The 27,869-nt window shown below is 31.6% G+C and overlaps 1 protein-coding gene and 1 long non-coding RNA gene across 11 annotated transcripts in view; both read left to right on the top strand.

The window, feature by feature from the left end:
- Nucleotides 1-25,241, top strand: part of LOC139902889 (uncharacterized) — a 28,877-nt gene extending 3,636 nt beyond the window's left edge. For 9 of the 10 annotated variants that reach the window (XR_011777771.1, XR_011777776.1, XR_011777772.1 and 6 more), the window contains 3 exons: nucleotides 24,596-24,690; nucleotides 24,778-24,860; nucleotides 25,029-25,241. This is a non-coding gene — a long non-coding RNA (uncharacterized lncRNA). The remainder of the gene's footprint in view (nucleotides 1-24,595; nucleotides 24,691-24,777; nucleotides 24,861-25,028) is intronic. The other variant, XR_011777777.1, reaches the window with a different exon arrangement.
- LOC139898258 (uncharacterized) lies at nucleotides 498-4,636 on the top strand. Its single transcript, XM_071880989.1, has 2 exons — nucleotides 498-1,156; nucleotides 1,643-4,636. Exon 2 carries the CDS (start codon nucleotides 3,262-3,264, stop codon nucleotides 4,126-4,128), a length of 867 nt encoding a protein of 288 aa, XP_071737090.1. The 5' UTR covers nucleotides 498-1,156; nucleotides 1,643-3,261; the 3' UTR covers nucleotides 4,129-4,636.
- Nucleotides 25,242-27,869: the final 2,628 nt, after the last annotated feature.

Below are 27,869 nucleotides of genomic sequence, written 5' to 3' on the forward strand. Positions count from 1 at the left end.
TTTCAAAAGCATTTAATAAAGCAGTTGTAAAAACAACGCATGTATTCTCAGTCCCAAAAATGTAAAGAGTAAAGGGAATCAAATGAACTCACAATAATGTATTTTGTAGTAAAAATACATATGACGATATTGAACAATGCAGGGTTGGCCTCGGATTCACGAACCTATATCATTTGTATATTTATTAATATACATAGTTGTAATCGAACAATATATATATATATATATATATATATATATATATATATATATATATATATATATATAAATTTATTAGTTATATACTTTTTATAATAATAATATATATGTTTCATATATTTATTTTGTTATATGAAATATTACTTTTCGTTTTGTTATATGTATTAAATATATTTTTATATATGTATATATCATTTGTTTGTTAAAAAATAACAATTTTAGTAATACTACGATAAAAATGATAATAATCATAAGACTTAATATTACTAAATAATTATATTAATGATCTTAATAATGATATTTATAATAATAACTGTAAAATATAAATTTTTCGGTTAATGATACTTATAATAATGATTTTAGTAATTATATTGTAACACCCCGTTTTTCTAAACATGACGCTCGGGGCATCATTTGAAGTCCAAGAATGATTATTTAATAGTTTGGATGTAATGAATTGACCACGATTGACTTTGGGATGTTTTAAAAGTGAAATTGGAGTACATCAGATAAACTGTCGAGTTTGAGTACAGTTTGTCGCGTTCTTGTGCGTCGCGTTCCGTGACAAACATGCTTGAAACGAGACAACTTCTGATGGTGATTTCTGTCCACTTTGTCGCGTTTGAGTGTTGTGTGTCGCGTATTGGTGTCGCGAAACGCAACACGGTGTCGCGAAACGCGACAAATGTCGCTGTAATGACATTATTAACCCATTTTAATGGAATCTTTTGAGGGTGTTTTGGTAAATTCACTTATGGCCGGTTCTAGAGCCATAAGACTGATTCAAGGCTCATATTATCCTCATCTTCACTCAAAAACACTCTCAACTCCAAACCCTAAAGAGAGATTGAGTTTTAGAGAGATAAAGCTTCTTTTGGAGAAGAAGAAGAGGGTTTCGGGTCAAACCTCAAGTGTTAAAGTTGTTCCACTCGTCAACGGCATCATTTTGGCGGTATTGGTAAGTCTCAACTCCGAATTTCTTTCTTGTGATTTGATATTCAAGTTTAGGGTTTTGAGCTAGTTAGTTGTAAAACCCATTTAGGAGGTGAAATGGGTAATTGTAACTAGTTATTGTTGATGTTGGTGGGTTTTGGGTTGGTTAATGATTTAACCATGTTTAAGGCTTGTATGTAGTGTGTAATCACTAGTAGTAGTGATTATAGAAGTGATGGAACCACTTTGGGTGTATTTTGGTTAACTAATTTTGAAATGGGTCAAAATTAGGGTTAATGTGTCATATTGGACAAGATTGGTATTTAACGCCTATGCTTGAGTTTAATTGGCATATTAGGACCCTTTTCACTTGTGTTAGTGATTATTGGCTAGTTTTGGCATGGTTTGAGCTTGGAAGTGCAATTTGGGTCGAAATTGCACTAGTTGTCAATTTGGGTTGATTTGTAAATCCACCCTAATTGTGTTGTTGTATTTGTGATTAATGGAATAGGTACGTTCCATTGGCGTGTTGCGGATTATTGGATTGCACTTCATCGAGGCGTTAAGGTGAGTGTAAATTTACTATGCACATGTGTATGTGTAAAATGGGTGCGTGTGTGTAGAGTGACTCTTGCTTGGGTTTACTCTATGTTGTTGTGGTTGAATGGACTCCTCTTATGCTTCGGGTCCATGTGATACGCTTATGCATTGGGGGCTTTTACCGATGGTGTTGTGAATTGGCTAGCGCCTTGGATAACCCTTTTTGGCGATGGGTTGCTAGATTTGTTGTTGAGGAAATGAATCTCGGTTAGTGCGGATTCATGATGACTTGGGTTGTTTCGGTCATCTCGTTGAAGAGGTGAATTTCGGGTTGTGCGAATTCACTAAGGCTCGGGTAGTTCGGCCATTCTCGGTTGTCGATGTGGTGAAGGTAGTGAATCTCGGGTAGTGCGAATTCACTAAGGTCCGGGTGGTTCGGCCAACCTTCATATGGTTTGAGTTAAGGGGTTAACCTTATTGTTATATTGTTGATTATATTTATTGCGTACGCGTATATACTTCTTGTTGTGTTGTAGCTAATCTTGTGGCATTAGCTTGGTGATTACGTAGCGTGTAGCTACTTTGTGTATTGTGCTCTTTTGTAGTTTGTTTGCCATGCGGATACGGTATGTGTTATTTTGATGTTTGGTGATGCGTAGTCATTTTATGCATATGTATGTGTATAGTATCCTTACATTAACTAAGCATTAGCTTACCCTCTCGTTGTTGATATTTTTATAGGTTCGCATGCTTGGCGGCTCGGGTAAGCTTGGGAATTAGAGATCTCGGCTAGGTTGCTTTAGAAGATCTTGCTTTTGGACTCTATTAGGATTTGGGTAGCGTAGTCCCAAATCACCATGCTCGGTTTTGTGTAAACGTAACTAGTCGGGGCATAATGATTATAACCGGTTTATGATTTAATTAATGAACCATTGTATTAAGGAGTTTAAATTATTAATGTATGTTTTAAGTTCGATGAACTTACTTTGACAACAAATACGTATTGGAATATGTGTAACGGGACCTAAAGTATTATTTAACGCGTATTAAAAGGAAAAAAATTTTATGGGCCGGTTTTAATACGGGTTGGGTTGTTTCAAGTGGTATCAGAGCATGGTCTAAGGGATTTAGGTGACTTGAGATAGGTGCCTAGACTTAGACTTTTGTGTGTGCTTATTTGTTGCGGGACTTTTAGGTGTACGGGTCGGAATGAGAACTTGGTTAGTGCCTTAGCGTGAAGGTGAACTAACTAGGATTTTGGCTTGTGTTGTGACGTAATTCTTGCGTGTGCTTATATCGCGTAGAATTTGCGTTGTGTTGGTTTATATCATCGAGCGAGGCGGTCGTTGTACTAACGAGTCGATACGGCGTGTGTGCGTAATAAGGACTTGCAAACCTTATTACGGGTGCAAATCGTGTCAAACAAGTGATGTACGACGAGTGTTGAGCAAGATGGGGCGGTGTTGTGCGTATGGTTTTATACGTTCGTGGACTAATCGTTTTGCATTCTTTAGAATGGCGACGCGAAACGAGATCGAGACGAATGACGAATAGTTTAATACTAGAATTGCGGCCGCCGTTGCGGAGCAAATGAGTGCGTTGGAAGAAAGAATGGATAGGAGGTATTCCGAATTTCGGGGTAGTAGTGAAATGGAGCGTTGTCTTAAGGGCTTGATGAGGACTAAACCTCCGATGTACGATGGGAAACAGGATCCTTTGGTAAGCACAACTTGGATCTCGGATGTCGAAGGATGTTTTCGCACGATTGAATGCCCTCCCGAGAAGAGGACAAGACTCGATACTAGCTTATTGCGGGGTAGGGCAAAGGATTGGTTGGATGGTAAGATTGATCTTGTCGGTGGTGAACCATTTATGGCGTTATCGTGGGACGAGTTTAAGAAGGAATTCTTCGAGGAGTTCCGGACTTCAGCCGATTTGTCGGAAATGCGTAATGAGTTGCGAAATTTGCAACAAGGATCGATGGACTTGAATACTCTAAAGACGACCTTTATGTCGAAGGCTCATTTTTGCCCGGAGTATATTTGGAATGATCGGATGTTGATGGAAGATTTCTATCGGACTTTGAATTATGAGTTGCAGGGCAAAATTAGCGTTGGCCAAGTTAACTCGTTTGCAGAGTTATTCAACATGGCTAGGGGTTTTGAGTCGTATTCGCGATCGAAGATTGGTGAACCTTCAAGTAAGAGAAGGGTTGATTTGTATGGTGCTCCAAGTAAGAAAACTAAGGACGCGAGTGCGAGTATGGGTAATGTGGAGAAAGGTTCGGCGAGTTCTCGTGCCCCTAGATGTTTCAATTGTGGTGTTAGGGGCCACAAGTTATGGGAATGCACAATGCCGATAAGTGATGACGGGATGTGCTACTATTGTCATAAGGAGGGACATCGCAAGCCGGATTGTCCTGAGTTGGCGGCGGCGAATGCAGCAAGGAGACGTTGAGGTACGTTTCATTTTAATAAATATGCCCTTTGAATATTTATTTATGTGTCGATGTGTTCGAGTTTGTGGGTTGCATAGTGTTTTGCATGTTATTGTTAAGGGTGACGTTCCTAATGGAAGTACCCTATGGTGACGTTTTGATTAATGGGCGAAGGGCGTAAGACTTGGTGTAACCAAGCATTCCTTGGAATTTGAGAAATGTTTCTACCAAACCATGGAAATGGGTTTTGGTGTTCGGTCGTTAAGCGCGTGTTCGCTTTCGTGTTGAAATTGATGAACCATGAGGTTCGTCGGGTGGATTGAATTCCTTGAAATCGAGTGTTGATCTCGATGTATATTGGTAAAGGAGTCTACGTGACGCGACATTATGTGCCTCTTTCATACCTACTAGCGTGGTGTTCGACTCCGGTTGGGTTGTGGTTACATTGTACTTAGGGTACCGGGAGAAACCCTTAGGTACATGAGTGACTAGGTGAAATTTGACAAACTAAAGCAATTGGATGATTGCGAGGGTATGGTTTGTGTAATTGTGGTTCACTTTTCGTTCAAAGCGTTTAAGGATAGATTAAGATCCTTGGTGTGCTCAAGGTTTGGAGAAAGATATGGTAATGGGTCGTGTGAACCCAATTGTTGGTAAAGTCTACCTTTGGTAGCATTGTGCGGTTGTACGAGAGGCGGTTATGGAACGTAGTTCCAAGTGGGGAGTTACGCTCCCGCACGAAGAAGTTTTAGTGTGAGACTTCGGATAATGCTTTTGGTAGATCCGGAAGTTTGCGTTGGGACCTAGTTTTGGTCGATTTGTGGTAAAGTACAATTTCGGTTAAATTGCACTTATAATTTTGGGATGCAAATTATCACCGAGGTGATAATGTGGTAATCTCGTTGAGAGATAATGAGCGTGTTTGGCGAGCAAGGTGATATCCCTCGGCTAAGGGATGTGCGTAGTGGATTCTCTTGTAGAGAATTATTGTTTCGTGCCTATGTTCGATATAGGTGGTCCTTGCTCGATTGTGTGGATGGTTAGTGGTATCCGTTAGGGTTCACTATAGTGTAGCAGAGCGCGATGTTGCACTACTCGTTGTTTGAGGCCAAAAGTGCGTATGAGATTGATGAAGCATGACCTTCGGGGTCCACTGACTTCATCATGGTATTGTTGATTTGTGGAGCATGACCTTCGGGGTCCGCTGACTTCATCATGGGTTTAGTGTTATATCGGTATGGTATAACGTTATCGGAATGGGAGTATCATTCATGAGTTGTGTTGGGGGACGTGAATATCGGGTTGTTCGTATTCACAATATTTCGAGTAGTACGATTGTCCCTGTTGGTTGAACTCATAGTTTGAGGTAGTGAATGTCGGGTAGTTCGGATTCACTAAGGCTCGGGTTGTACGGCCATCCTCGGTTATACTATGTGGTGGAGGTAGTGAATATCGGTTTGCGCGTATTCACAATGACTCGGGTTGTGCGGTCATTTCGTTGTGGGAAATATGGATTGGGTTGGTGAATTTCGGGTTGTCGCGAATTCACTAAGGTTCGGGTTGTTTTGACCATCCTCCATATGTGTTTAGGCTCGGGTTGGTTCGGCCATGTTGGATGTGTGAACTATTGGTTGTTTTATACGCCAATGGTGGGGTCGTGAGGACCATATCGTGTGAACTATTGGTTGTTTTATACGCCAATGGTGGGGTCGTGAGGGCTATGTTGGGTGAACTATTGGTTGTTTTATACACCAATGGTGGGGTCGTAAGGACTATGTTATGTGGTTAGTGATGCGATAGCCGTGCTTCGCTCACATATTGTTATGGGTGTGACATTAGTCGATTTTGTATACCTTAGGATTTGCGTTGCCATAGTCGTTTGGGCGCTAACGGTTTTAGCCGTTGCTTGTGATGTTGCAGTAGTTGCGTAATGGACGTATTTACGCACTACAAGGGTTGTTAAGTGGTAAGTGTTATCCGTTAGATTTCACTTTTATTTGGTCTTCATCGGTTAGATGGTTGACTTCAGTTTGGGACATGGTTACTTTTAGCATTGTACTTGGTATGGTACGCTAAAGGGTTGATATCTCGGTACGAGATTGGTGGAGTTTTTCCCCATATGAAGGATTGAGCAAGTTCTAGTGCTCGGATTTGTGGACTTGATAAATCGTGAATGACGATTTAGTTGTTAAGGGTAACTCTATGAGAAGAATTGCCTATAGGAGTTGGAAGGATACGTGGCGGTTTCACGTATCCTAAGTGATCGTTGTAGACTTCGGTGGTTGCGTGTATTGCACGTCTCGGAATGCGTGCAAGTGTGTATTTAGTTAACAAATTAATCTTCGGGTTAATGAGTAATGTGGCGGAAGTCGGATTGGAACGATTGTTTGAGAACCATAGCGTGTAGGTTCGGATTGGTTAAGTGACTAGGATCACGGGGACGTGATCGAATTTAAGTGGGGGAGAGTTGTAACACCCCGTTTTTCTAAACATGACGCTCGGGGCATCATTTGAAGTCCAAGAATGATTATTTAATAGTTTGGATGTAATGCATTGACCACGATTGACTTTGAGATGTTTTAAAAGTGAAATTGGAGTACATCAGATAAACTGTCGAGTTTGAGTACAGTTTGTCGCGTTCTGGTGCGTCGCGTTCCGTGACAAACATGCTTGAAACGAGACAACTTCTGATGGTGATTTCTGTCCACTTTGTCGCGTTTGAGTGTTGTGTGTCGCGTATTGGTGTCGCGAAACGCGACACGGTGTCGCGAAACGCGACAAATGTCGCTGTAATGACATTATTAACCCATTTTAATGGAATCTTTTGAGGGTGTTTTGGTAAATTCACTTATGGCCGGTTCTAGAGCCATAAGACTGATTCAAGGCTCATATTATCCTCATCTTCACTAAAAAACACTCTCAACTCCAAACCCTAGAGAGAGATTGAGTTTTAGAGAGATAAAGCTTCTTTTGGAGAAAAAGAAGAGGGTTTCGGGTCAAACCTCAAGTGTTAAAGTTGTTCCACTCGTCAGCGGCATCATTTTGGCGGTATTGGTAAGTCTCAACTCCGAATTTCTTTCTTGTAATTTGATATTCAAGTTTAGGGTTTTGAGCTAGTTAGTTGTAAAACCCATTTAGGAGGTGAAATGGGTAATTGTAACTAGTTATTGTTGATGTTGGTGGGTTTTGGGTTGGTTAATGATTTAACCATGTTTAAGGCTTGTATGTAGTGTGTAATCACTAGTATTAGTGATTATAGAAGTGATGGAACCACTTTGGGTGTATTTTGGTTAACTAATTTTGAAATGGGTCAAAATTAGGGTTAAGGTGTCATATTGGACAAGATTGGTATTTAACGCCTCTGCTTGAGTTTAATTGGCATATTAGGACCCTTTACACTTGTGTTAGTGATTATTGGCTTGTTTTGGCACGGTTTGAGCTTGGAAGTGCAATTTGGGTCGAAATTGCACTAGTTGCAATTTGGGTTGATTTGTAAATCCACCCTAATTGTGTTGTTGTATTTGTGATTAATGGAATAGGTACGTTCCATTGGCGTGTTGCGGATTATTGGATTGCACTTCATCGAGGCGTTAAGGTGAGTGTAAATTTACTATGCACATGTGTATGTGTAAAATGGGTGCGTGTGTGTAGAGTGACCCTTGCTTGGGTTTACTCTATGTTGTTGTGGTTGAATGGACTCCTCTTATGCTTCGGGTCCATGTGATACGCTTATGCATTGGGGGTTTTTACCCATGGTGTTGTGAATTGGCTAGCGCCTTGGATAACCCTTTTTGGCGATGGGTTGCTAGCTTTTTTGTTGAGGAAATGAATCTCGGATAGTGCGGATTCATGATGACTTGGGTTGTTTCGGTCATCTCGTTGAAGAAGTAAATTTCGGGTTGTGCGAATTCACTAAGGCTCGGGTAGTTCGGCCATTCTCGGTTGTCGATGTGGTGAAGGTAGTGAATCTCGGGTAGTGCGAATTCACTAAGGTCCGGGTGGTTCGGCCAACCTTCATATGGTTTGGGTTAAGGGGTTAACCTTATTGTTATATTGTTGATTATATTTATTGCGTACGCGTATATACTTCTTGTTGTGTTGTAGCTATTCTTGTGGCGTTAGCTTGGTGATTACGTAGCGTGTAGCTACTTTGTGTATTGTGCTCTTTTGTAGTTTGTTTGCCATGCGGATACGGTATGTGTTATTTTGATGTTTGGTGATGCGTAGCCATTTTATGCATATGTATGTGTATAGTATCCTTACATTCACTAAGCATTAGCTTACCCTCTCGTTGTTGATATTTTTATAGGTTCGCATGCTTGGCGGCTCGGGTAAGCTTGGGAATTAGAGATCTCAACTAGGTTGCTTTAGAAGATCTTGCTTTTGGACTCGATTAGGATTTGGGTAGCGTAGTCCCAAATCACCATGCTCGATTTTGTGTAAACGTAACTAGTCGGGTCATAATGATTATAACCGGTTTACGATTTAATTAATGAACCATTGTATTAAGGAGTTTAAAATTATTAATGTATGTTTTAAGTTCGATGAACTTACTTTGATAACAAATACGTTTTGGAATATGTGTAACGAGACCTAAAGTATTATTTAATGCGTATTAAAAGGAAAAAAAATTTATGGGCCGGTTTTAATACGGGTTGGGTTGTTTCATATATATTATTAACACTCTTTATAATATAAATAATCATACTTATAATGATAATAATAATAATAATTATGATATTTATAATGATAATTGTATTACTATACTAATAATAATTATAATACTAGTAATAATACTAATAATAATGTTATCATTCATAAAATGATACAAGTATTAATTTTTAATGATAGAAATATTAATGATAATAATGATAATCATAACCCTAATAATGATACTAATACTATATTAATAATAATAATAATAATGATACTTTTTAATACTAATGATAATATGGTCCCTAATGTTTATATATATATATATATATATATATATATATATATATATATATATATATATATATATATATATATATATATATATATATATATATATATACATACATACTTATGATATTAGTAGTAATAATAATTATAATACTTAATAATAACAATAATCATAACAATAACTATAACAATAACAATAACAATAACAATAATAATAATAATAATAATAATAATAATAATAATAATAATAATAATAATAACATTAATAATAATGATCATAATAACAATAATAATAATATTTACCATATTAATAATAATAGATATAAAGATAAGAAATATACCCTCTGTAAGGGATTTTTCAAAAAGAATGCCCAGTACTGGAATCGAACCCGAGACCTCCCGCTCACCCGAATCACCTCTTAACAATTGAACCGTTCATATTTTTCTGGAATTATTAGAACCTAAATATTTATAACCCATTTTCTTTTCTGTTCTAATTTTCATCTTCTTAATCAAATCAGTCGCTCAGAGATTTTTACAAAAACAAGACTAAAAAAATAGTTTGAATTATATTTTGAAATTGAAACGTAATTGACTTCATGTGGTATTTCAATTGGCAGAAGATGAAAAGAAAAGAAAAAAATTCATAGCAGCGGCTTGATAAAGAACATATAAACTCAGATTATGATTCAACAATTTAGGCTGTTTTAGACTTCGATTTCTACATGAAAAACATTGTAAACGACTCCTATAAACTATCTGGATCCTCAATTAAACTTAAAACATTGAAACAAATTCGAATTTAATGATGAACAAATATTTTGACTTTTTAAAAATCGTCTTTGACTCCAAAATTGAAACACGATATGATGATTTGAGCTTTGAGACTTTATAGATACTTTAAATGAAAGATTTCAAACATAATTGCATTTAAGGAATTTAAAATTCATTATGAATTCGAGCTATAGTGATTTGACTTCAAGAACAGGGCAGACGACGGGGTGTTCTTCAAGTTTTGGTTTAAATTCGAAAATTTATAAGCTGTAAAAGGTAATTGAAATTGTTAATTGATAATGTAGGTCGTCTGTAATCATTTACAATGAATGTGATTGAGTGTTATAGCGTTAAAGGTCGACAGATTTCAAACCAGGTACAGAAAATAATAAAAAAAAGTTAAAAAAGGAAAACTGATAGATAAAAGGATGGTACGATTCTCAACTGAATTTGTTAGTTTGTGATTAACTTGGAATCAAATGGTACTGATTTCAGACAAGAAAATAAATTACCTTTAGCTTAGATAACGACTGCAAACTGAATCCATTTGCATTCTGTATTTATATATGTATAATATGTGTTTATATATTTATATACCTTTATATACAATCTGTACGTATCTGTATCTATATATATATATATATATTGTATATCTGACTGTATTTCAGTATTTATATATCTATAATTATATCTTTATTTGCATTTTATATATTTATGTATTTATATTTATGGATTATGATTAATAAATATAGTAATAATAATATCCTTAATATTTTATCTGGTAGTAATACAAGTATAATATTATTATTATTATTAATGATAATAATAATAATTATTATTATGAAATATATAACACTAATATTATTTATAGCAATAATACTAATTATACTAATATTATTAATAATAACATTAATGATAATAATATATCTATTTATATATATCTACTTTCATATTTATTATGTTATATATATATATATATATATATATATATATATATATATATATATATATATATATATATATATATATATATATTGTATATCTGACTGTATTTCAGTATTTATATATCTATAATTATATCTTTATTTGCATTTTATATATTTATGTATTTATATTTATGGATTATGATTAATAAATATAGTAATAATAATATCCTTAATATTTTATCTGGTAGTAATACAAGTATAATATTATTATTATTATTAATGATAATAATTATTATTATTATTATGAAATATATAACACTAATATTATTTATAACAATAATACTAATTATACTAATATTATTAATAATAACATTAATGATAATAATATATCTATTTATATATATCTACTTTCATATTTATTTTTAACATAATAATACTAATAATATTTAATAATAGTAATGATAAACATAATAATAAGAATTATAATTTTAAAGATAATGATAACCAACAATTTATTTAAATCATAACTAATTTGTAATTTCTATCTTTCTCATAAAAATATTTATAATAGAAATCTTTTATTATGATAACCCTAAAACTATTAGAATTTATTAATTACAATTATAATAATAATAATAATAATATAATTAATATTAGTATTGATATTAGTATTGTTAATAATAATGAAAGTAATAATAATAATAATATTATGATACTATATCCTTAATTTGTGATTATATCCAATATATTAATATTTCATTTTTATTAATTATATAATATTGAATAATTACATACTATCTATAACTTTTATATATTCTAATATACATCTAATAATTTTGTATAGAATTCATATATATCTATACATAGATTTATTTTAATAACAACTTCTTTATCTTGTATTTTATTTTACATATTGATCTCAAATGATTAATTTATATTTTGTTAATCCAAGTCAATACATATACACTTATATTTATATTTATATATATTTTTATATTTATTTTCAACAATAGTTCGTGAATTGTCGGGATTAGCAAAAGGGTAAATGAATTCATGTAAACAGTTCCAAGAATTTGGAGACTTAAATTTACAGACTTTGCTTATCGTCAAAGTTATATAAAGATTGAGTTTAAATTTGGTCGGAAATTTACGGGTGGTCACAGTACCTACCCGTTAAAGAAATTTCGTCCCGAAATTTGATTGGGATGGTCATGGCTGATAATAAGTATGTTTTCATGACTCATATGAGCTGATAAATAGAGTTTTATTACCATTGAGTAATAAGGATAAAATAATTCGAGTATTTGAAAGGTACGAGTGAAGCTATCACAAAAGAGTGAAATGAATAAATAAAGTTTCGTCTTAACTTTTGACGTTGTCTTGGTTGAATTCCAGAATTCGAGGGATTTAAAGAAAATCTTCGAAATCTAAAAGATTTGATTCTTCAACGAGTAAGGAAATTAAGATCTCTATAATTAAATACGGTGACCTGCCTCGATTACTCTGTCTGATATTTCCATTATAAATTAAACTCTTCCGTTTCATTATTCTCACCATTCCTATACTTTCTTTCTTAGTTCATACATCCAAAAGATTGTGAAAATGCTTAATCCCGTTCTAATCCTTGATATTTTCCTAATTATCATTTCTGTCATCCTTCTTTTCAATCTTCCACCAGAAAAATCTGTTTACTTCTACTATTACCTTGGGGTGATACTATTCTTAATTCTACCGTGTCTTTAGATTGCTACTCGTATTAATATCCACGGTTTGTAACCTCCGTGTTGTTATTGGGCTTTATATTTTATCTTATATTTTGGAGCTCTTTGCCTTTTTATTCTCTTCTCGACCTTTAGTAAAGCGAGTAATGGTCCAGAATTCGTAAGTATGGAGTTTCGAATGAACTTAATGTTCTAAACAAGAAAGAACGTAATCGCATGATTTGATTTGTCAAATTACCAGAATATCCAGAAAATATAAATATCAAGAAGATATGTTCTTGATATGTTTATAGATTATATAGAATGTAAGAGTCGTGTAACATGGCACATGATGACGTTATGATCTGTGAATCATCACGTTCCATTAGAAACTCAGCATGACTTACTGTAATATAATCACGTTGATCAAGTGTCATTATATTATACTAACTCATGCTTCAGTTCCCAACACTACTTCAGAATTCATTCATAGTTTATACTTAGATTTTACAGAAATTTCCAATATAATGTATTACAGATAGCACGAAGAGGTATATAATTTCGGACGAGAATACTTATGAAAATATCTTCAGAAATATCGAAGATATTTATGATGATATTTTGGAATTTCTAAGTTCGAAAGTTGATAAGGAAAAATTTTTCGCAAGATTTTAACATGACTTCGGAGCAGGATATTCTCTAAAGATTTTATCGGATCCAGAATTACCTAAATTCTTTGAATATAGGGTTTGGTCCTTGTATTTGTCCTTGGTCTCCTTCATGGTTAGCTCAATCTGTTTTTCAGTTTCAACTTTTCTGAGCTTTTCCAACATACTATTCTTTATCATCAAACTTCCGATGGTTAAGGTCGTTTACGGTTGTCTATAGTTTATGCTGCTTCTTTCAGCTTTTCAAATCCGAAGCATTGATTCGTAGACTGGGTGCTTTTCAGAATTTCAGAATGGAAGATCATAATTCTAAGAGATAAAGGTTATATGTATACATATAACTGTTGATGTAGACATGCTGCGAGATTTCAAAATACTGATTGTTAATTCTCAGTAATTAGTATGGCAATTTTCGTTATAAGATGTGGATGAGTATATGATAGGGTTTTAATGAGCAAATATACTGGTTTTTCGGAGAGACTCAAGCCAATGATTAATGAAGTTGCTGGTAAGTTTACTGCTAATATGGTGGGACATAAATGATTCCATGGTAATGATGACGAAAGGAAAACTTATATATCAAGGTTATAATAGAGTTTATTCGAATGAAAAGTCGAAATTGATTTGCTGAAGCTGTGACAAAATTGGCTACTTTAGAAAGGGATTGCAAAGTTATTTTCGGTAGTAACAACGCCAAAGGAGCTAGCACAGATACATGTTAAATATTTGTCGGGTTCCGAGTGTTTTCATGTGCATAACTATATACATCAATCTTTCCTTCCGTAGATGAAGTGCGGTTGGTTCATCCTCTCGATTTGAGGTATTTTCAAGAATCACGAAAGGTTTGAACGCAGATTGAAATTGTCAAGATACAAATGAGGTTTAAGATGAAATCAAGTGGCAATCTTGAAGAAATGTTTAGTTTCATATGTTATAATCAATATTTTAATTCATTTTAATTGTCCAATATTATTAGTCCACTAGACCACAATTAGTAGTTCAACAATTCATATATAGCTTAATATATAATATTCGAATTAATTAATACGTGTCGTGACCCATTATATACATGTCTCAGACTCGATCACAACTCAAAGTATATATATTATTTAGAATCAACCTCAACCCTGTATAGCTAACTCGGTCATTACCGCATATAGAGTGTCTATGGTTATTCCAAATAATATATATAGATGCGTCGATATGATATGTCAAAACCTTGTATACGTGTCCCGATATTTAAAGTGCGAAAAATAAATACAGAAATTAAATGACGATAAATAAAATTGCGAGAATTTAAAATTGCGATAATTAAATTGTGATAAATAAATGTAATAAGGAATTAACAGTTAGCTAGGAACAGTTAGCTAGGATTTTGTTAGCGTGGATTCTTAACAAAATTTCTCATATTTAATTTGTTTGTTTCTAACAAATTTTATTTTGTCAAATGTTTTCTTCATTATGCCACTTGTTGGATTCTGATGGTCAAAATCCAAATATGAAATTGAATGAAAATGGTTATTCTGCGGTGAACGGATACGTATATCTGTGGATGTAAGTAGGATAGTAAATGACTGTTGAATCAGATTCGAAGAATGTACAGTGTAAATTATTAATGTGAAATCTAAATATTTCTCGGGTATTACCTACTCGTTAAAATATTTTCACCATTAACAGTTTGTACAAAAGAATTTTTTAATTACAATCTTTATGAAAACATATATACATATATATTTTCTTCAGATGTAATCATGGATTTAATGAGTTAATATGATATTAATCTCATTTTCTTTTCAGTTAGAACTAGAGCACATAATCTCTAAAACATTAGAGATTACATAATCGCCATGTCGAACGAAGATAGATGATGTAGAAGGTCATGTAGAACGATGATTATTCGAGGTACAGAATAAGATGTTGAGGCATGTGATGTTGAAACTTGAGTGGTTGGTGGTACTGGTTATGCTGCTGATGGTACTGTTGGTGTCGGTGATGTTGTTGAAGCTGGTACGTTTTGCACCATATTTTCCAAATTGATTACTCGAGCGCGAAGTTCGTTGACTTCTTCCATTATTCCGGAATGATTGTCGGTCAGAACGAGCGGATGAATAAGGTTTAGAATTGTGGATAGAATATAATAGTGTCGAGCTATCCTGGAAATGAGGCTGAAAATGGTGTTTCGAATAGGTTCGCCGGCAAGTGCTTCAGGTTCTTCGCCAATAGGGCAATGTGATGGGTGGAAAGGATCTCCTTCTTCGCATTTCCATTGATTAAGTCAACTACGAACCCATCAGATGAATTGAGGATGGCTGATTGGCTGATTCATTCTGGTGATGTTGCTTCCGGAGCTTAGGTGAACATCTATGTCGGAATAGTTGTCGGGTTCCGAAGAACTTGAACTAGTGACGAGTTCTATTTCGTAAGATTGAGTAAAGGATTTTTCGATAGAAAATGATTTCCGGCTATTGAACGGTATTCTAATTACATAGAATATCTATATATATAGAGCAAAAGATTTCGTAGATTACGGAGGAATTTACGACATATGTCAGGTAAGTCTATAGTAACAGATGTGCTAAGATATGAATTTTGTCTATACACTATTCATGCAGTCAATGCAGTAAAACGTGTCTAGACTAAGAATGATAAGCAGGTAATTTCCTAAGGATGATAAGCAGATAATTTTCGACTAGAAATGATAAGCAAAACTTTTGACATGCAGACACGGTCGAAGTCCAGACTCATTAATGCATCCTAACAACTACTAGTTAGACACACTAATGCAAGACCTGGTTCGCTAAGACCACCGCTCTAATACCAACTGAAAGGACCCGTTCATAAACATTATAAACGATTCACAATAGTTGATTACATCACGAGGTATTTGACCTCTATATGATACATTTTACAAACATTGCATTCGTTTTTAAAAGACAAACTTTCTTTACATCGAAAGTTGACAACATGCATACCATTTCATATTACATCCAACTATAATTGACTTAATAATAATCTTGATGAACTCAACGACTCGAATGCAACGTCTTTTGAAATATGCCATGAATGACTCCAAGTAATATCTTTAAAATGAGCAAATGCACAACGGATGATTTCTTTCATACCTGAGAATAAACATGCTTTCAAGTGTCAACCAAAAGGTTGGTGAGTTCATAGGTTTATCGTAAACAATAAAATTCATCATTTTAATAGACCACAAGATTTAAATACAGTTCACCTATCTCGTGTACAAAACCATATTTCGTAATGCTTAGCAGAGTAGGTTCGTATCCTTTTCTCCCACGTAGGTTGCCTCGCGATTTTTAATATCTTTCATAAACATAATCTCATATCAGGAATTTCGCACGGCATAGAGATAAAAGTCATTCATACAAACTACAAACACCTGGTAATCGACCTTAACAAAATGCATCTAGAATATCCCCCGCATACCGGCATTCCGCACGGTCATGCAAAAAGCATACAATCAGGCCACTCTTTTAAATATGATGGTTGTGTACACCTCACAAACAGATCATATCTTTTAATGCTGGCAGTTGTATACCTATTTCGAAGTACTAAAGCAGTTCAAATTCTCTGACTGGGGCTGGTTAGTGCCCATAGATCTATCTTTAGGATTCGCGTCAATTAGGAGCTTGGTTTCCTAATTCTTAGATTACCAGACTAAAAGGGGTGATATCCGGTGTACTCATAATAACTCATTCGTAGAATGTTTTTAAGTACTTGTTTCTATTTCGTCAAACATTTATAAAAGCATTTCATGTATTCACATTTCAAAAATATATTTCAAAAGCATTTAATAAAGCAGTTGTAAAAACAGCACATGTATTCTCAGTCCCAAAAATATAAAGAGTAAAAGGGAATCAAATGAACTCACAATAATGTATTTTGTAGTAAAAATACATATGACGATATGGAACAATGCAGGGTTAGCCTCGGATTCACGAACCTATATCATTTGTATATTTATTAATATACATAGTTGTAATCGAACAATATATATTTAAATTTATTAGTTATATACTTTTTATAATAATAATATATATGTTTCATATATTTATTTTGTTATATGAAATATTACTTTTCGTTTTGTTATATGTATCAGATATATATTTATATATGTATTTAACAATTGTTTGTTAAAAAAATAGTAATTTTAGTAATACTACGATAAAAATGATAATAATCATAAGACTTAATATTACTAAATAATTATATTAATGATCTTAATAATGATATTTATAATAATAACTGTAAAATATAAATTTTTCGGTTAATGATACTTATAATAATGATTTTAGTAATTACATATTATTAACATTCTTTATAATATAAATAATCATACTTATAATGATAATAATAATTATGATACTTATAATGATAATTGTATTACTAATAATAATTATAATACTAGTAATAATACTAATAATAATGATATCATTCATAAAATGATACAAGTATTAATTTTTAATGATAGAAATATTAATGATAATAATGATAATCATAACCCTAATAATGATACTAATACTATATTAATAATAATAATAATGATACTTTTTAATACTAATGATAATATGGTCCCTAATGTTTATATATATATATATATATATATATATATATATATATATATATATATATATATATATATATATATATATATATATTAGTAGTAATAATAATTATAATACTTAATAATAACAATAATCATAACAATAACTATAACAATAACAATAACAATAACAACAACAACAACAACAACAACAACAATAATAATAATAATAATAATAATAATAATAATAATAATAATAATAATAATAATAATAATAATAATAATAATAAAAACATTAATAATAATGATCATAATAACAATAATAATAATATTTACATTATTAATAATAATATTTACATTATTAATAATAATAGATATAAAGATAAGAAATATACCCTCTGTAAGGGATTTTTCAAAAAGAATGCCCAGTACTGGAATCGAACCCGAGACCTCCCGCTCACCCGAATCACCTCTTAACAATTGAACCGTTCATATTTTTCTGGAATTATTAGAACCTAAATATTTATAACCCATTTTCTTTTCTGTTCTAATTTTCATCTTGTTAATCAAATCAGTCGCTCAGAGATTTTTACAAAAACAAGATAGTAAAAATAGTTTGAATTATATTTTGAAATTGAAACGTAATTGACTTCATGTGGTATTTCAATTGGCAGAAGATGAAAAGAAAAGAAAAAAATTCATAGCAGCGGCTTGATAAAGAACATATAAACTCAGATTATGATTCAACAATTTAGGCTGTTTTAGACTTCGATTTCTACATGAAAAACATTGTAAATGACTCCTATAAACTATCTGGATCCTCAATTAAACTTAAAACATTGAAACAAATTCGAATTTAATGATGAACAAATATTTTGACTTTTTGAAAATCGTCTTTGACTCCAAAATTGAAACACGATAAGATGATTTAAGCTTTGAGACTTTACAGATACTTTAAATGAAAGATTTCAAACATAATTGCATTAAAGGAATTTAAAATTCATTACGAATTCGAGCTATAGTGATTTGACTTCAAGAACAGGGCAGACGACGGGGTGTTCTTCAAGTTTTGGTTTAAATTCGAAAATTTATAAGCTGTAAAAGGTAATTGAAATTGTTAATTGATAATGCAGGTCATCTATAGTCATTTACAATGAATGTGATTGAGTGTTATAGCGTTAAAGGTCGACAGATTTCAAACCAGGTACAGAAAATAATAAAAAAAATTAAAAAAGGTAAACTGATAGATAAAAGGATGGTATGATTCTCAACTGAATTTGTTAGTTTGTGATTAATTTGGAATCAAATGGTACTGATTTCAGACAAGAAAATAAATTACCTTTAGCTTAGATAACGACTACAAACTGAATCCATTTACATTCTGTATTTATATACGTATAATATGTGTTTATATATTTATATACCTTTATATACAATCTGTACGTATATATATATATATATATATATATATATATATATATATATATATATATATATATATATATCTGACTGTATTTCTGTATTTATATATCTATAATTATATCTTTATTTGCATTTTATATATTTATGTATTTATATTTATGGATTATGATTAATATCCTTAATATTTTATCTGGTAGTAATACAAGTATAATATTAATATTATTATTAATGATAATAATAATTATTATTATGAAATATATAACACTAATATTATTTATAGCAATAATACTAATTATACTAATATTATTAATAATAACATTAATGATAATAATATATCTATTTATATATATCTACTTTCATATTTATTTTTAACATAATAATACTAATAATATTTAATAATAGTAATGATAGACATAATAATAAGAATTATAATTTTAAAGATAATGATAACCAACAATTTATTTAAATCATAACTAATTTGTAATTTCTATCTTTCTCATAAAAATATTTATAATAGAAATCTTTTATTATGATAACCCTAAAACTATTAGAATTTATTAATTACAATTATAACAATAACAATAATAATATAATTAATACTAGTATTGATATTAGTATTGTTAATAATAATGAAAGTAATAATAATAATATTATGATACTACATCCTTAATTTGTGATTATATCTAATATATTAATATTTCATTTTTATTAATTATATAATATTGAATAATTACATAATATCTATAACTTTTATATATCCTAATATACATCTAATAATTTTGTATAGAATTCATATATATCTATACATAGATTTATTTTAATAACAACTTCCTTATCTTGTATTTTATTTTACATATTGATCTCAAATGATTAATTTATATTTTGTTAATCCAAGTCAATACATATACACTTATATTTATATTTATATTTATATATATTTATATATTTATTTTCAACAATAGTTGTGAATCGTCGAGATTAGCAAAAGGGTAAATGAATTCATGTAATCAGTTCCAAGAATTTTGAGACTCAACTTTACAGACTTTGCTTATCGTCAAAATTATATAAAGATTAAATTTAAATTTGGTCGGAAATTTACGGGTCGTCATAAAGAGGAATATGGGCAGAGCAGGGAGCTAACATTTTGGTTGCTACCCATAATGGTAATAAAGTCTCTAAATCGTGATAGATATATTTGTACCACCCTTTTAAAAAATGTGCAAGTATAAGGTTGTACGGATAAACATTGTATCAAATGAGGTGTACGTTACATTTTTTCCCCCTTTCGGTTGAAATGGTCATTATGTGTTTTTTTCATATAATATTTGTAACCGTAGGTAATGTACAAAACGTATAAATGTATGTATTTTGTACTACCGTAGCTAATTGGATTAGCAACGTATTACCGTAGCTAATTGGATTAGCAACATATTGTATGTTAAAACCTTTGTAAGTCGTAAGAAACAATCAGCGCATTATTCGGCCAAAAAATTCCGGTCCTGTTGCAGCAACGCGCAACTCGGGCCTTTTTCTAGTTGATAATCGATAGTTGTAATAAAATGGCTTCTACTTTTCCCTAATTAAAAAAAAAATTGAAATCAGATGTGAATTAGAGATGATAAAAAAACCTTTGGGCTAGGTCAATTTCATCCCAAATGGACCGAAATTCGACCGTCGTTGCAATATCTGTGTCTCTAACAAATTCTACGGCCATAGATTGTGTGATTATACTACTGTTGGTGTTCAGAATATCATAATTTCTAACTTAACTCCAACGACAATTTATACATCCATCTACTATAAACACATCTTAGAACTTGTATTCTGATAAGATATTTTCCTCCAACTAGTTCGATTACATGCCTAACTGATTCTGATCGCATTGCTCTAGAGAATGAGGTTTCGGATGAAGAAATTAATTAAAAACGTGATTTGAGAGTGCCAGAGTGATAAACACCGTCGATCAGGACGGATATAACTTTTTTTGTTAGATGTGTTCGGTGCAAAACTGTAAATGAGCTGAAGCTGAACTTAAACGATCTCGAGCTTATTTTTAGGAATGATTACTAAACGAGCTCGAGCTACTCATATCGAGCTCGAACATGCTCTCAGATCTGAACGAGCTTTTCATTTATATACATTAATTATATTTAATCAAAAAATATCTATAGTTTCTATTAAAATCCTAAAATGATGATGTCATAAATGAGACTATTCTCTTCTATAAAAAAAATCAAAAAACAAAAGATAAAATTTGAGAGCACTTCGATGATCTAATAAACACAAATTAATTAAATTATTTAAAAAATTTGAACCCACAAATAAAAAATTCTACTCCGTATCGTTTCAAATAACTTGAACCCTAAAAACCTTATCGACGATAAGCAGACTAAATCTTCATCTAGATGATTGAATCCCATAAATCATCATCTGCAATTGTGATTGTTACAAACGCCTCAATAACCAAACGATTTCTTCATCATTCCTTACGCATCAATAACAGGTTAGTATTGGATGATTTTTTGAAAAGATCTTCAATGTCTACATGTTTGTTTTTTTGTAGAAATCCACAATAACGAAGAACATCTTTTGATGTTTGTGTGTTGAAATGTCCCGTTCATATCGAATATAAACGTTTCATATTAATTGATTTCGTTGCGAGGTATTGACCTCTATATGAGGCGTTTTTCAAAGACTGCATTCGTTTTTAAAACAATCCATAACCTTTATTTTATCGATAAAGGATTTAAAACCATAATGTAGATTATCAAGTAATGATAATCTAAAAAATAACATTTTTCACACGACCATTACATAATGGTTTACAATAATATTACACATTGATTTAAATATCCGAATGCAGTTTTTAAACAATATATTACAAGCATGCTGACTCCAATTCTTGTGTTTAATTTAGCATGCAACAACGGAAGCTTTTAATAATCACCTGAGAATAACATGCTTAAAACGTAAAAAAAAAATGTTTGTGAGTTATAGGTTTAACCTATATATCATAATAATAATAATAATAATAATAGACCACAAATTTCATATTTCCATTTCTCATAAACATCATGCATGCATATAGCAATCTGCATAAAAATCATTCATATGAAGAACATCTGGTAACCGACATTAACAAGATGCATATAGAATATCCTCATCATTCTGGGACTCCCTTCGGACATGATAAAATCGAAGTACTAAAGCAGTTCAAATTCTCTGACTGGGGCTTGTTAGTGCCCATAGATCTATCTTTAGGATTCGCGTCAATTAGGGGTCAGTTCCCTAATTCTTAGGCTACCAAGCTAACAGGGGCATATTCGATTTCGATAATTCAACCATAGAATGTAGTTTCACGTACTTGTGTCTATTTTGTAAAACATTTATAAAACTGCATGTATTCTCATCCCAAAAATATTAGATTTTAAAAAGTGGGACTATAACTCACTTTCACGTATTTTCACTTCGTCGGAAAATAAGACTTGGCCACGGGCCGATTCACGAACCTATAACAAATATATACATATATATCAAAGTATGATCGAAATATATTCACAACATTTTTATTACGTGTTGACGTTTTAAGTAATTAAGTTAGTAGTCCAACGTTAGTAGTCCACAATTAGTAGTCCACAGTTAGTAGTACATAAATAAATCAATATATTATCTCGAATCATTCCACGACCCAGTGTATACAAGTCTCAAACTCGATCACTACTTAAGGTATATATATTATTTTAGAATCAACCTCAACTCTGTATAGCTAACTCGAGCATTACCGCATATAGTGTGTCTGTGGTTATTCCAAATAATATATATAGATGATGTCGATATGATATGTCAAAACATTGTATACGTGTCTATGGTCTATCAAGATTACATAATATATGTTAGACTACATGTATAATATAATATAAGTTAGTTAAGTTATGGTTAGTATAGATTTGTTACAAAATTTCACGTAGCTAAAACAAGCAAAATTATCCAATTTTGTTTTACCCATAATTTCTTCGTTATAAATCTGTTTTGAGTGAATCAAGTTGCTATGGTTTCATAATGAACTGAAATTTATGAAACCAAACAGAAAAAGTATAAGTTTATAGTCATAAATACATGTTACAAGTCGTTTTTGAAAGAGGTAGTCATTTCCGATGAAAGAACGACATCTTGATGACCATTTTGAAAAACATACTTCCACTTTGAGTTTAACCAAGATTTTTGGATATAGTTTCATGTTCATATGAAATATCATTTTCCCAGAAGAACAATTCTTAAATCAAAGATTATCATACTTTTTAATTATCCAACCCAAAACAGCCCTCGGTTTTACTACGACGGCGTATGTCTGGTTTTACGGTGTTCTTCGTGTTTTCAGGTTTTAAATCATTAAGTTAGCATATCATATAGATATAGAACATGTGTTTAGTTGATTTAAAAGTTAAGTTAGAAGGATTAACTTGGTTTGCGAACAAGTTTAGAATTAACTAAACTATGTTCTAGTAATTACAAGTTTACATCTTCGAATAAGATAGTTATATATATATATGAATCGAATGATGTTATGAACATCATTACTACTCCAAGTATAGTAGGTAAACCTACTGGAAATGATGAGAATTTAACTTGTGCTTCAAAGGATCTTTGATGACTTGGAAGTTCTTGAAGTAGAATCATGACACAAAAACAAGTTCAAGTAAGATTATTACTCGAATTAAGATAGTTATAGTTATAGAAATCGAATCAAAGTTTGAATATGAGTATTACCTTGAATAAGAAAGATAACCTACTGTAAATAACAAAGGTTTCTTGATCTTAGATGATTACTTGGAATGAATTTGAAAGCTTGGAAGTAGACTTGCAAACTTGAAAGTGTTCTTGAAGTTTTCTTGAGTAGTTGTTTTGTAAGTTATTTTATGTTTGGATTTTTAAGCTAGATTAATGTAGATTTTGATGAAGATGATGAAGAACACTTAGAACAATATGAGAGAACTTTAGAGAGAGTAGTTTGATGCATGAAAGTTGGAATCAAAATGTGTTTGGTGTTGGTGCTAGTTCACGTGAAGTATGAGTCAAAATATAGGCTCCATAAGTTTGTAAATTTGTGAGATATTTCATGCTAGTTGCCAAATGATGGTTCTCACATGTTTGATGACTCATTAAGGGCTGTTAAGAGCTAATCATTGAAGTGTATATACCAATAGTATGTACATCTAGGAGCTGGGTATTGTACGAGTACGAATACGGGTGCATACGAGTAGAATTGTTGATGAAAATGAATGAGAATGTCATATACAAGTTATAACGTTCGTGAATCATCGGACAATCTGGGTGGTCAAACGTTAACACAAAATCCGTTTCAATTAAACAAGTCTTAACAAGTTTGATTGCTTAACATGTTGGAAACATTTATTCATGTAAATATTAATCTCATATAATATATAATCATGAAAAAGTTCGGGTTACTACATGTGTTTCGATTTCAGATATGAGCTTTAATTTTTACTGATTGTTGCGATGTTAGAGCAATCATGATACTATCGTCATCACCATCGTCAGTATTTAAGCAACAATCTTTAAGGTATGAATTTACATAAGTGATGCTACAAGTGCTCTATGGAGCCTTTTGACTAGAGCTATATACCAACCTTATAAAAGTTTGATGCAGGTTTGCAAGTATCAATTGGAATGTGACTATTCAAGTACATGAAAGGTGTTCCATGAAATATTTGAAAGAAATAGAGTTACATGGTATTTCCGTAACAGTGCTTTCATTATGGATAATATCATGATTAGTTTTATTTTATACTGTAATACAGTTTGTTACATGATCTAATGATGGTAGTCTTGAGCTAATTATTGGATATGATTATTATAAAATATCATATACTCCGTATTAATCAATTTCTAATGATGCAGGATGTGGATATATAACATAATGGAGCCTTTACAAGGAATGGGCCAAATAAAAAAGCAGCTCAAATGTTACTTTATGTTGTCTCTAACATTTAAAAGCAAAATTGTTGAGCATGTATTAAAGCATTACAATACTTCATTTGATATCTATTTAACTTCATAAACAAGTTGCTTTTGTACTTCCATTTCGGTTAAAAGATTTAAACTAATTACTTTAAGAAAACTTGGTTTATCCTTATTGATTTGAGTTTTTGTACTGCATTTTCTCAACATCTCTATTATTAGATAATTAATTGCAATTATCTAACTTGAGGCTATTAGTAGTGTTTGCAGAAAGTTGTTTCTCTTAAAAGGTTTTCATGTTGATTACTTTAGTCTTTTTGTAGATGGAAGTTTTACAACATTTGGTTCTAAGAAGTTGCTTTCTGTATGCAAATTAATGTAGTATTTTGATTTTAGTATATTTTTTTATATAACATATATGTATTGAGCCATTTACTTTTTTTGGAAATTTGGACCCATGCACTTGAGAATTTAGTTATAAAATAATTTTGGCAATCTATAGATGTATGCTGTTAAATGTCTGTAATTTTTTCTGAAACATCCGATGATGTAGGTGATTTAAACTGAAAATGAGGTTAGCGATTTAGATCCACCTAAGTCTTCTAATTTGTTTTATTTTGTATGAATTATTGTCAAGATAAACGTTTCATGTGAATCTGCCTATAGTTACCTTCTCTTTTGTCACATAAATTATCATAAAGCAAACAGGTTAACATAAAAAACATGAGTAGAATTTATAGTGAAGGTTAGTTTATTGCATAAAACATTAACTACCTGTTTATTTTTTACTACTACGTAATAAGTTTAAAGAACTTAAAAGGTTTGATTGTAGTTATCCTAAAGAGTACTCATATAGTATGGCGTACACTTTTGAAGCTGTGATAGACTCAAATGTACATGGTAGAAAAATAAGAAAAGAGCTTGAAGGTTCAAAAGTTAATGGAGGAACCTCATCTGCTATTACACAATTGTCTACTACATTATCAACTCATGGTTGTTTATACAGCCACTTTGCAGTCGGATTAAGCAAGGTATTACACAATTGTTCATTTAATTCACCTTCTTATTTTGGTAAAATGTACAAATCAGGATGTTCATGGAAGATTAATTTTTTAAATATCTGAACAGGTAACAGTTTATATAGCAGTGTATATAGCAGAAATAACACTTTAAAATCTAAGTGAAGTGTTATTTACTGTTAGTCAGGTAACAAAAAACTCAAAATTTTGATGTATATATCCTTTTCCATAACTGATGATATGTTTTGGTTGTATATTTGTTTACTTGCTCAGTTTTTGACAATCATTTTGGTAAGTTGTGTTATTTATTGTAACCTATTTATTTGAGTTGTTCAAGTTTTATAAACATATGGGTGGGTTTTCAACAAGTTAGGCTAGAAAAGGTGCTCATTGTTGTCGTGAGAAGTAGAAAGGGGAAGAGGCATGTGAAAGGTGGAAACTGATTTTGGAACAGTGTTGGTCTTGGTTTCAAGACACCACCAGAGTTATTGAAGGTATGGTTTGTGATTTTGTATACGTTCATCATTGTATGTTATTGACTTATTGTAGTTGACATGTGAGCGTCATCACTTTAGGATGTCTTTTAGCTTCTTAATACTTATTTTACATCCTTTGATTGTGGTTTTATATTTGTTTCATAAAAGCATAGTTTTATAAAGGTGACAATTTTGACCAATTTTACATAGTTTTATATTAAAGTTCTGTAATGTAGCGGCTTAAAGTTTAAGAAAAGAAGTTATTGTTACATCTGCTTCTAATCATTGTACATAGCAACTCGCTGTCGTTACACGTGAGGCACATGTGCAGATCTTCATCTCAATTGTTTAGGTGAGCCACATGTTCTCAAAATTACTAAATGATATATTCGCCCATTTTCTTTAAACACACTATTTGAGACAAATATATAAAGTACATACATTTAGACAAAACACATCAACTTCATCTTCTAGAGCAACATAAAGTTTAGTAGGAAAATTTACAAAAAAATAGAAACAAAGGATCAAAAAATAGTTAGTTACTCCATCTTCATTTCATCTTTTCATGACCAATTTTTAAGCTCTACTTCAACCCAATCCAACATTCACTCTCCTATAAATTTAATATTTTGTTAGTATTTTTTAAATTTAATGATATAGTATGTTTTTTATAATTATTCTTTGAATTCAAAATTTTTAACGAACCCATGAATTCACGGGTCTTTTCACTAGTATTAAATATATCACATAATAGTTACGGAGTATTCAGGGCCTTCTCAACAATTTAAAAGTTTCAAATGAAAATAAAAATGAGCCCTTATACAAGTTAAAATTCTCAATACAAATCTCGTAATGAATGATATTTATAATAACAAATTATCTAAATCAATAATAGCGCATAAGATCTCGTAATGAATTATATTGACGATGAAATTTTACAATTTTGAATAGTAGTCATTTTGTAATTTAATTAACTTACTATCTTTTATTAAATTTATTTGGCTATTTATTTAATTAATTAGTTTAACTATTTTGCAAAAAAAAATATATATATATAGACGAGCCGGAACCGAGCTCGAGCTTCCATAAATTTAGACGAGCCGGAACCGAGCTCGACGAGCTTTGTATACTAGACTTGAACCGCGCCGAGCTCGAGGTCAGTAAATTTTAAATGAGCCGAGCTCAAACCCAGTCGAGCTCGAGCTCGGTTTGACTCGTTTACACCCCCTAGACGTAACTAGCTAAAACTAGAACACCAGTTATGGAACGGAAACTTATAGCCGAAG

The sequence above is a fragment of the Rutidosis leptorrhynchoides genome, chromosome 3, assembly GCF_046630445.1.
Source record: "Rutidosis leptorrhynchoides isolate AG116_Rl617_1_P2 chromosome 3, CSIRO_AGI_Rlap_v1, whole genome shotgun sequence".
NCBI lineage: Eukaryota > Viridiplantae > Streptophyta > Magnoliopsida > Asterales > Asteraceae > Rutidosis > Rutidosis leptorrhynchoides.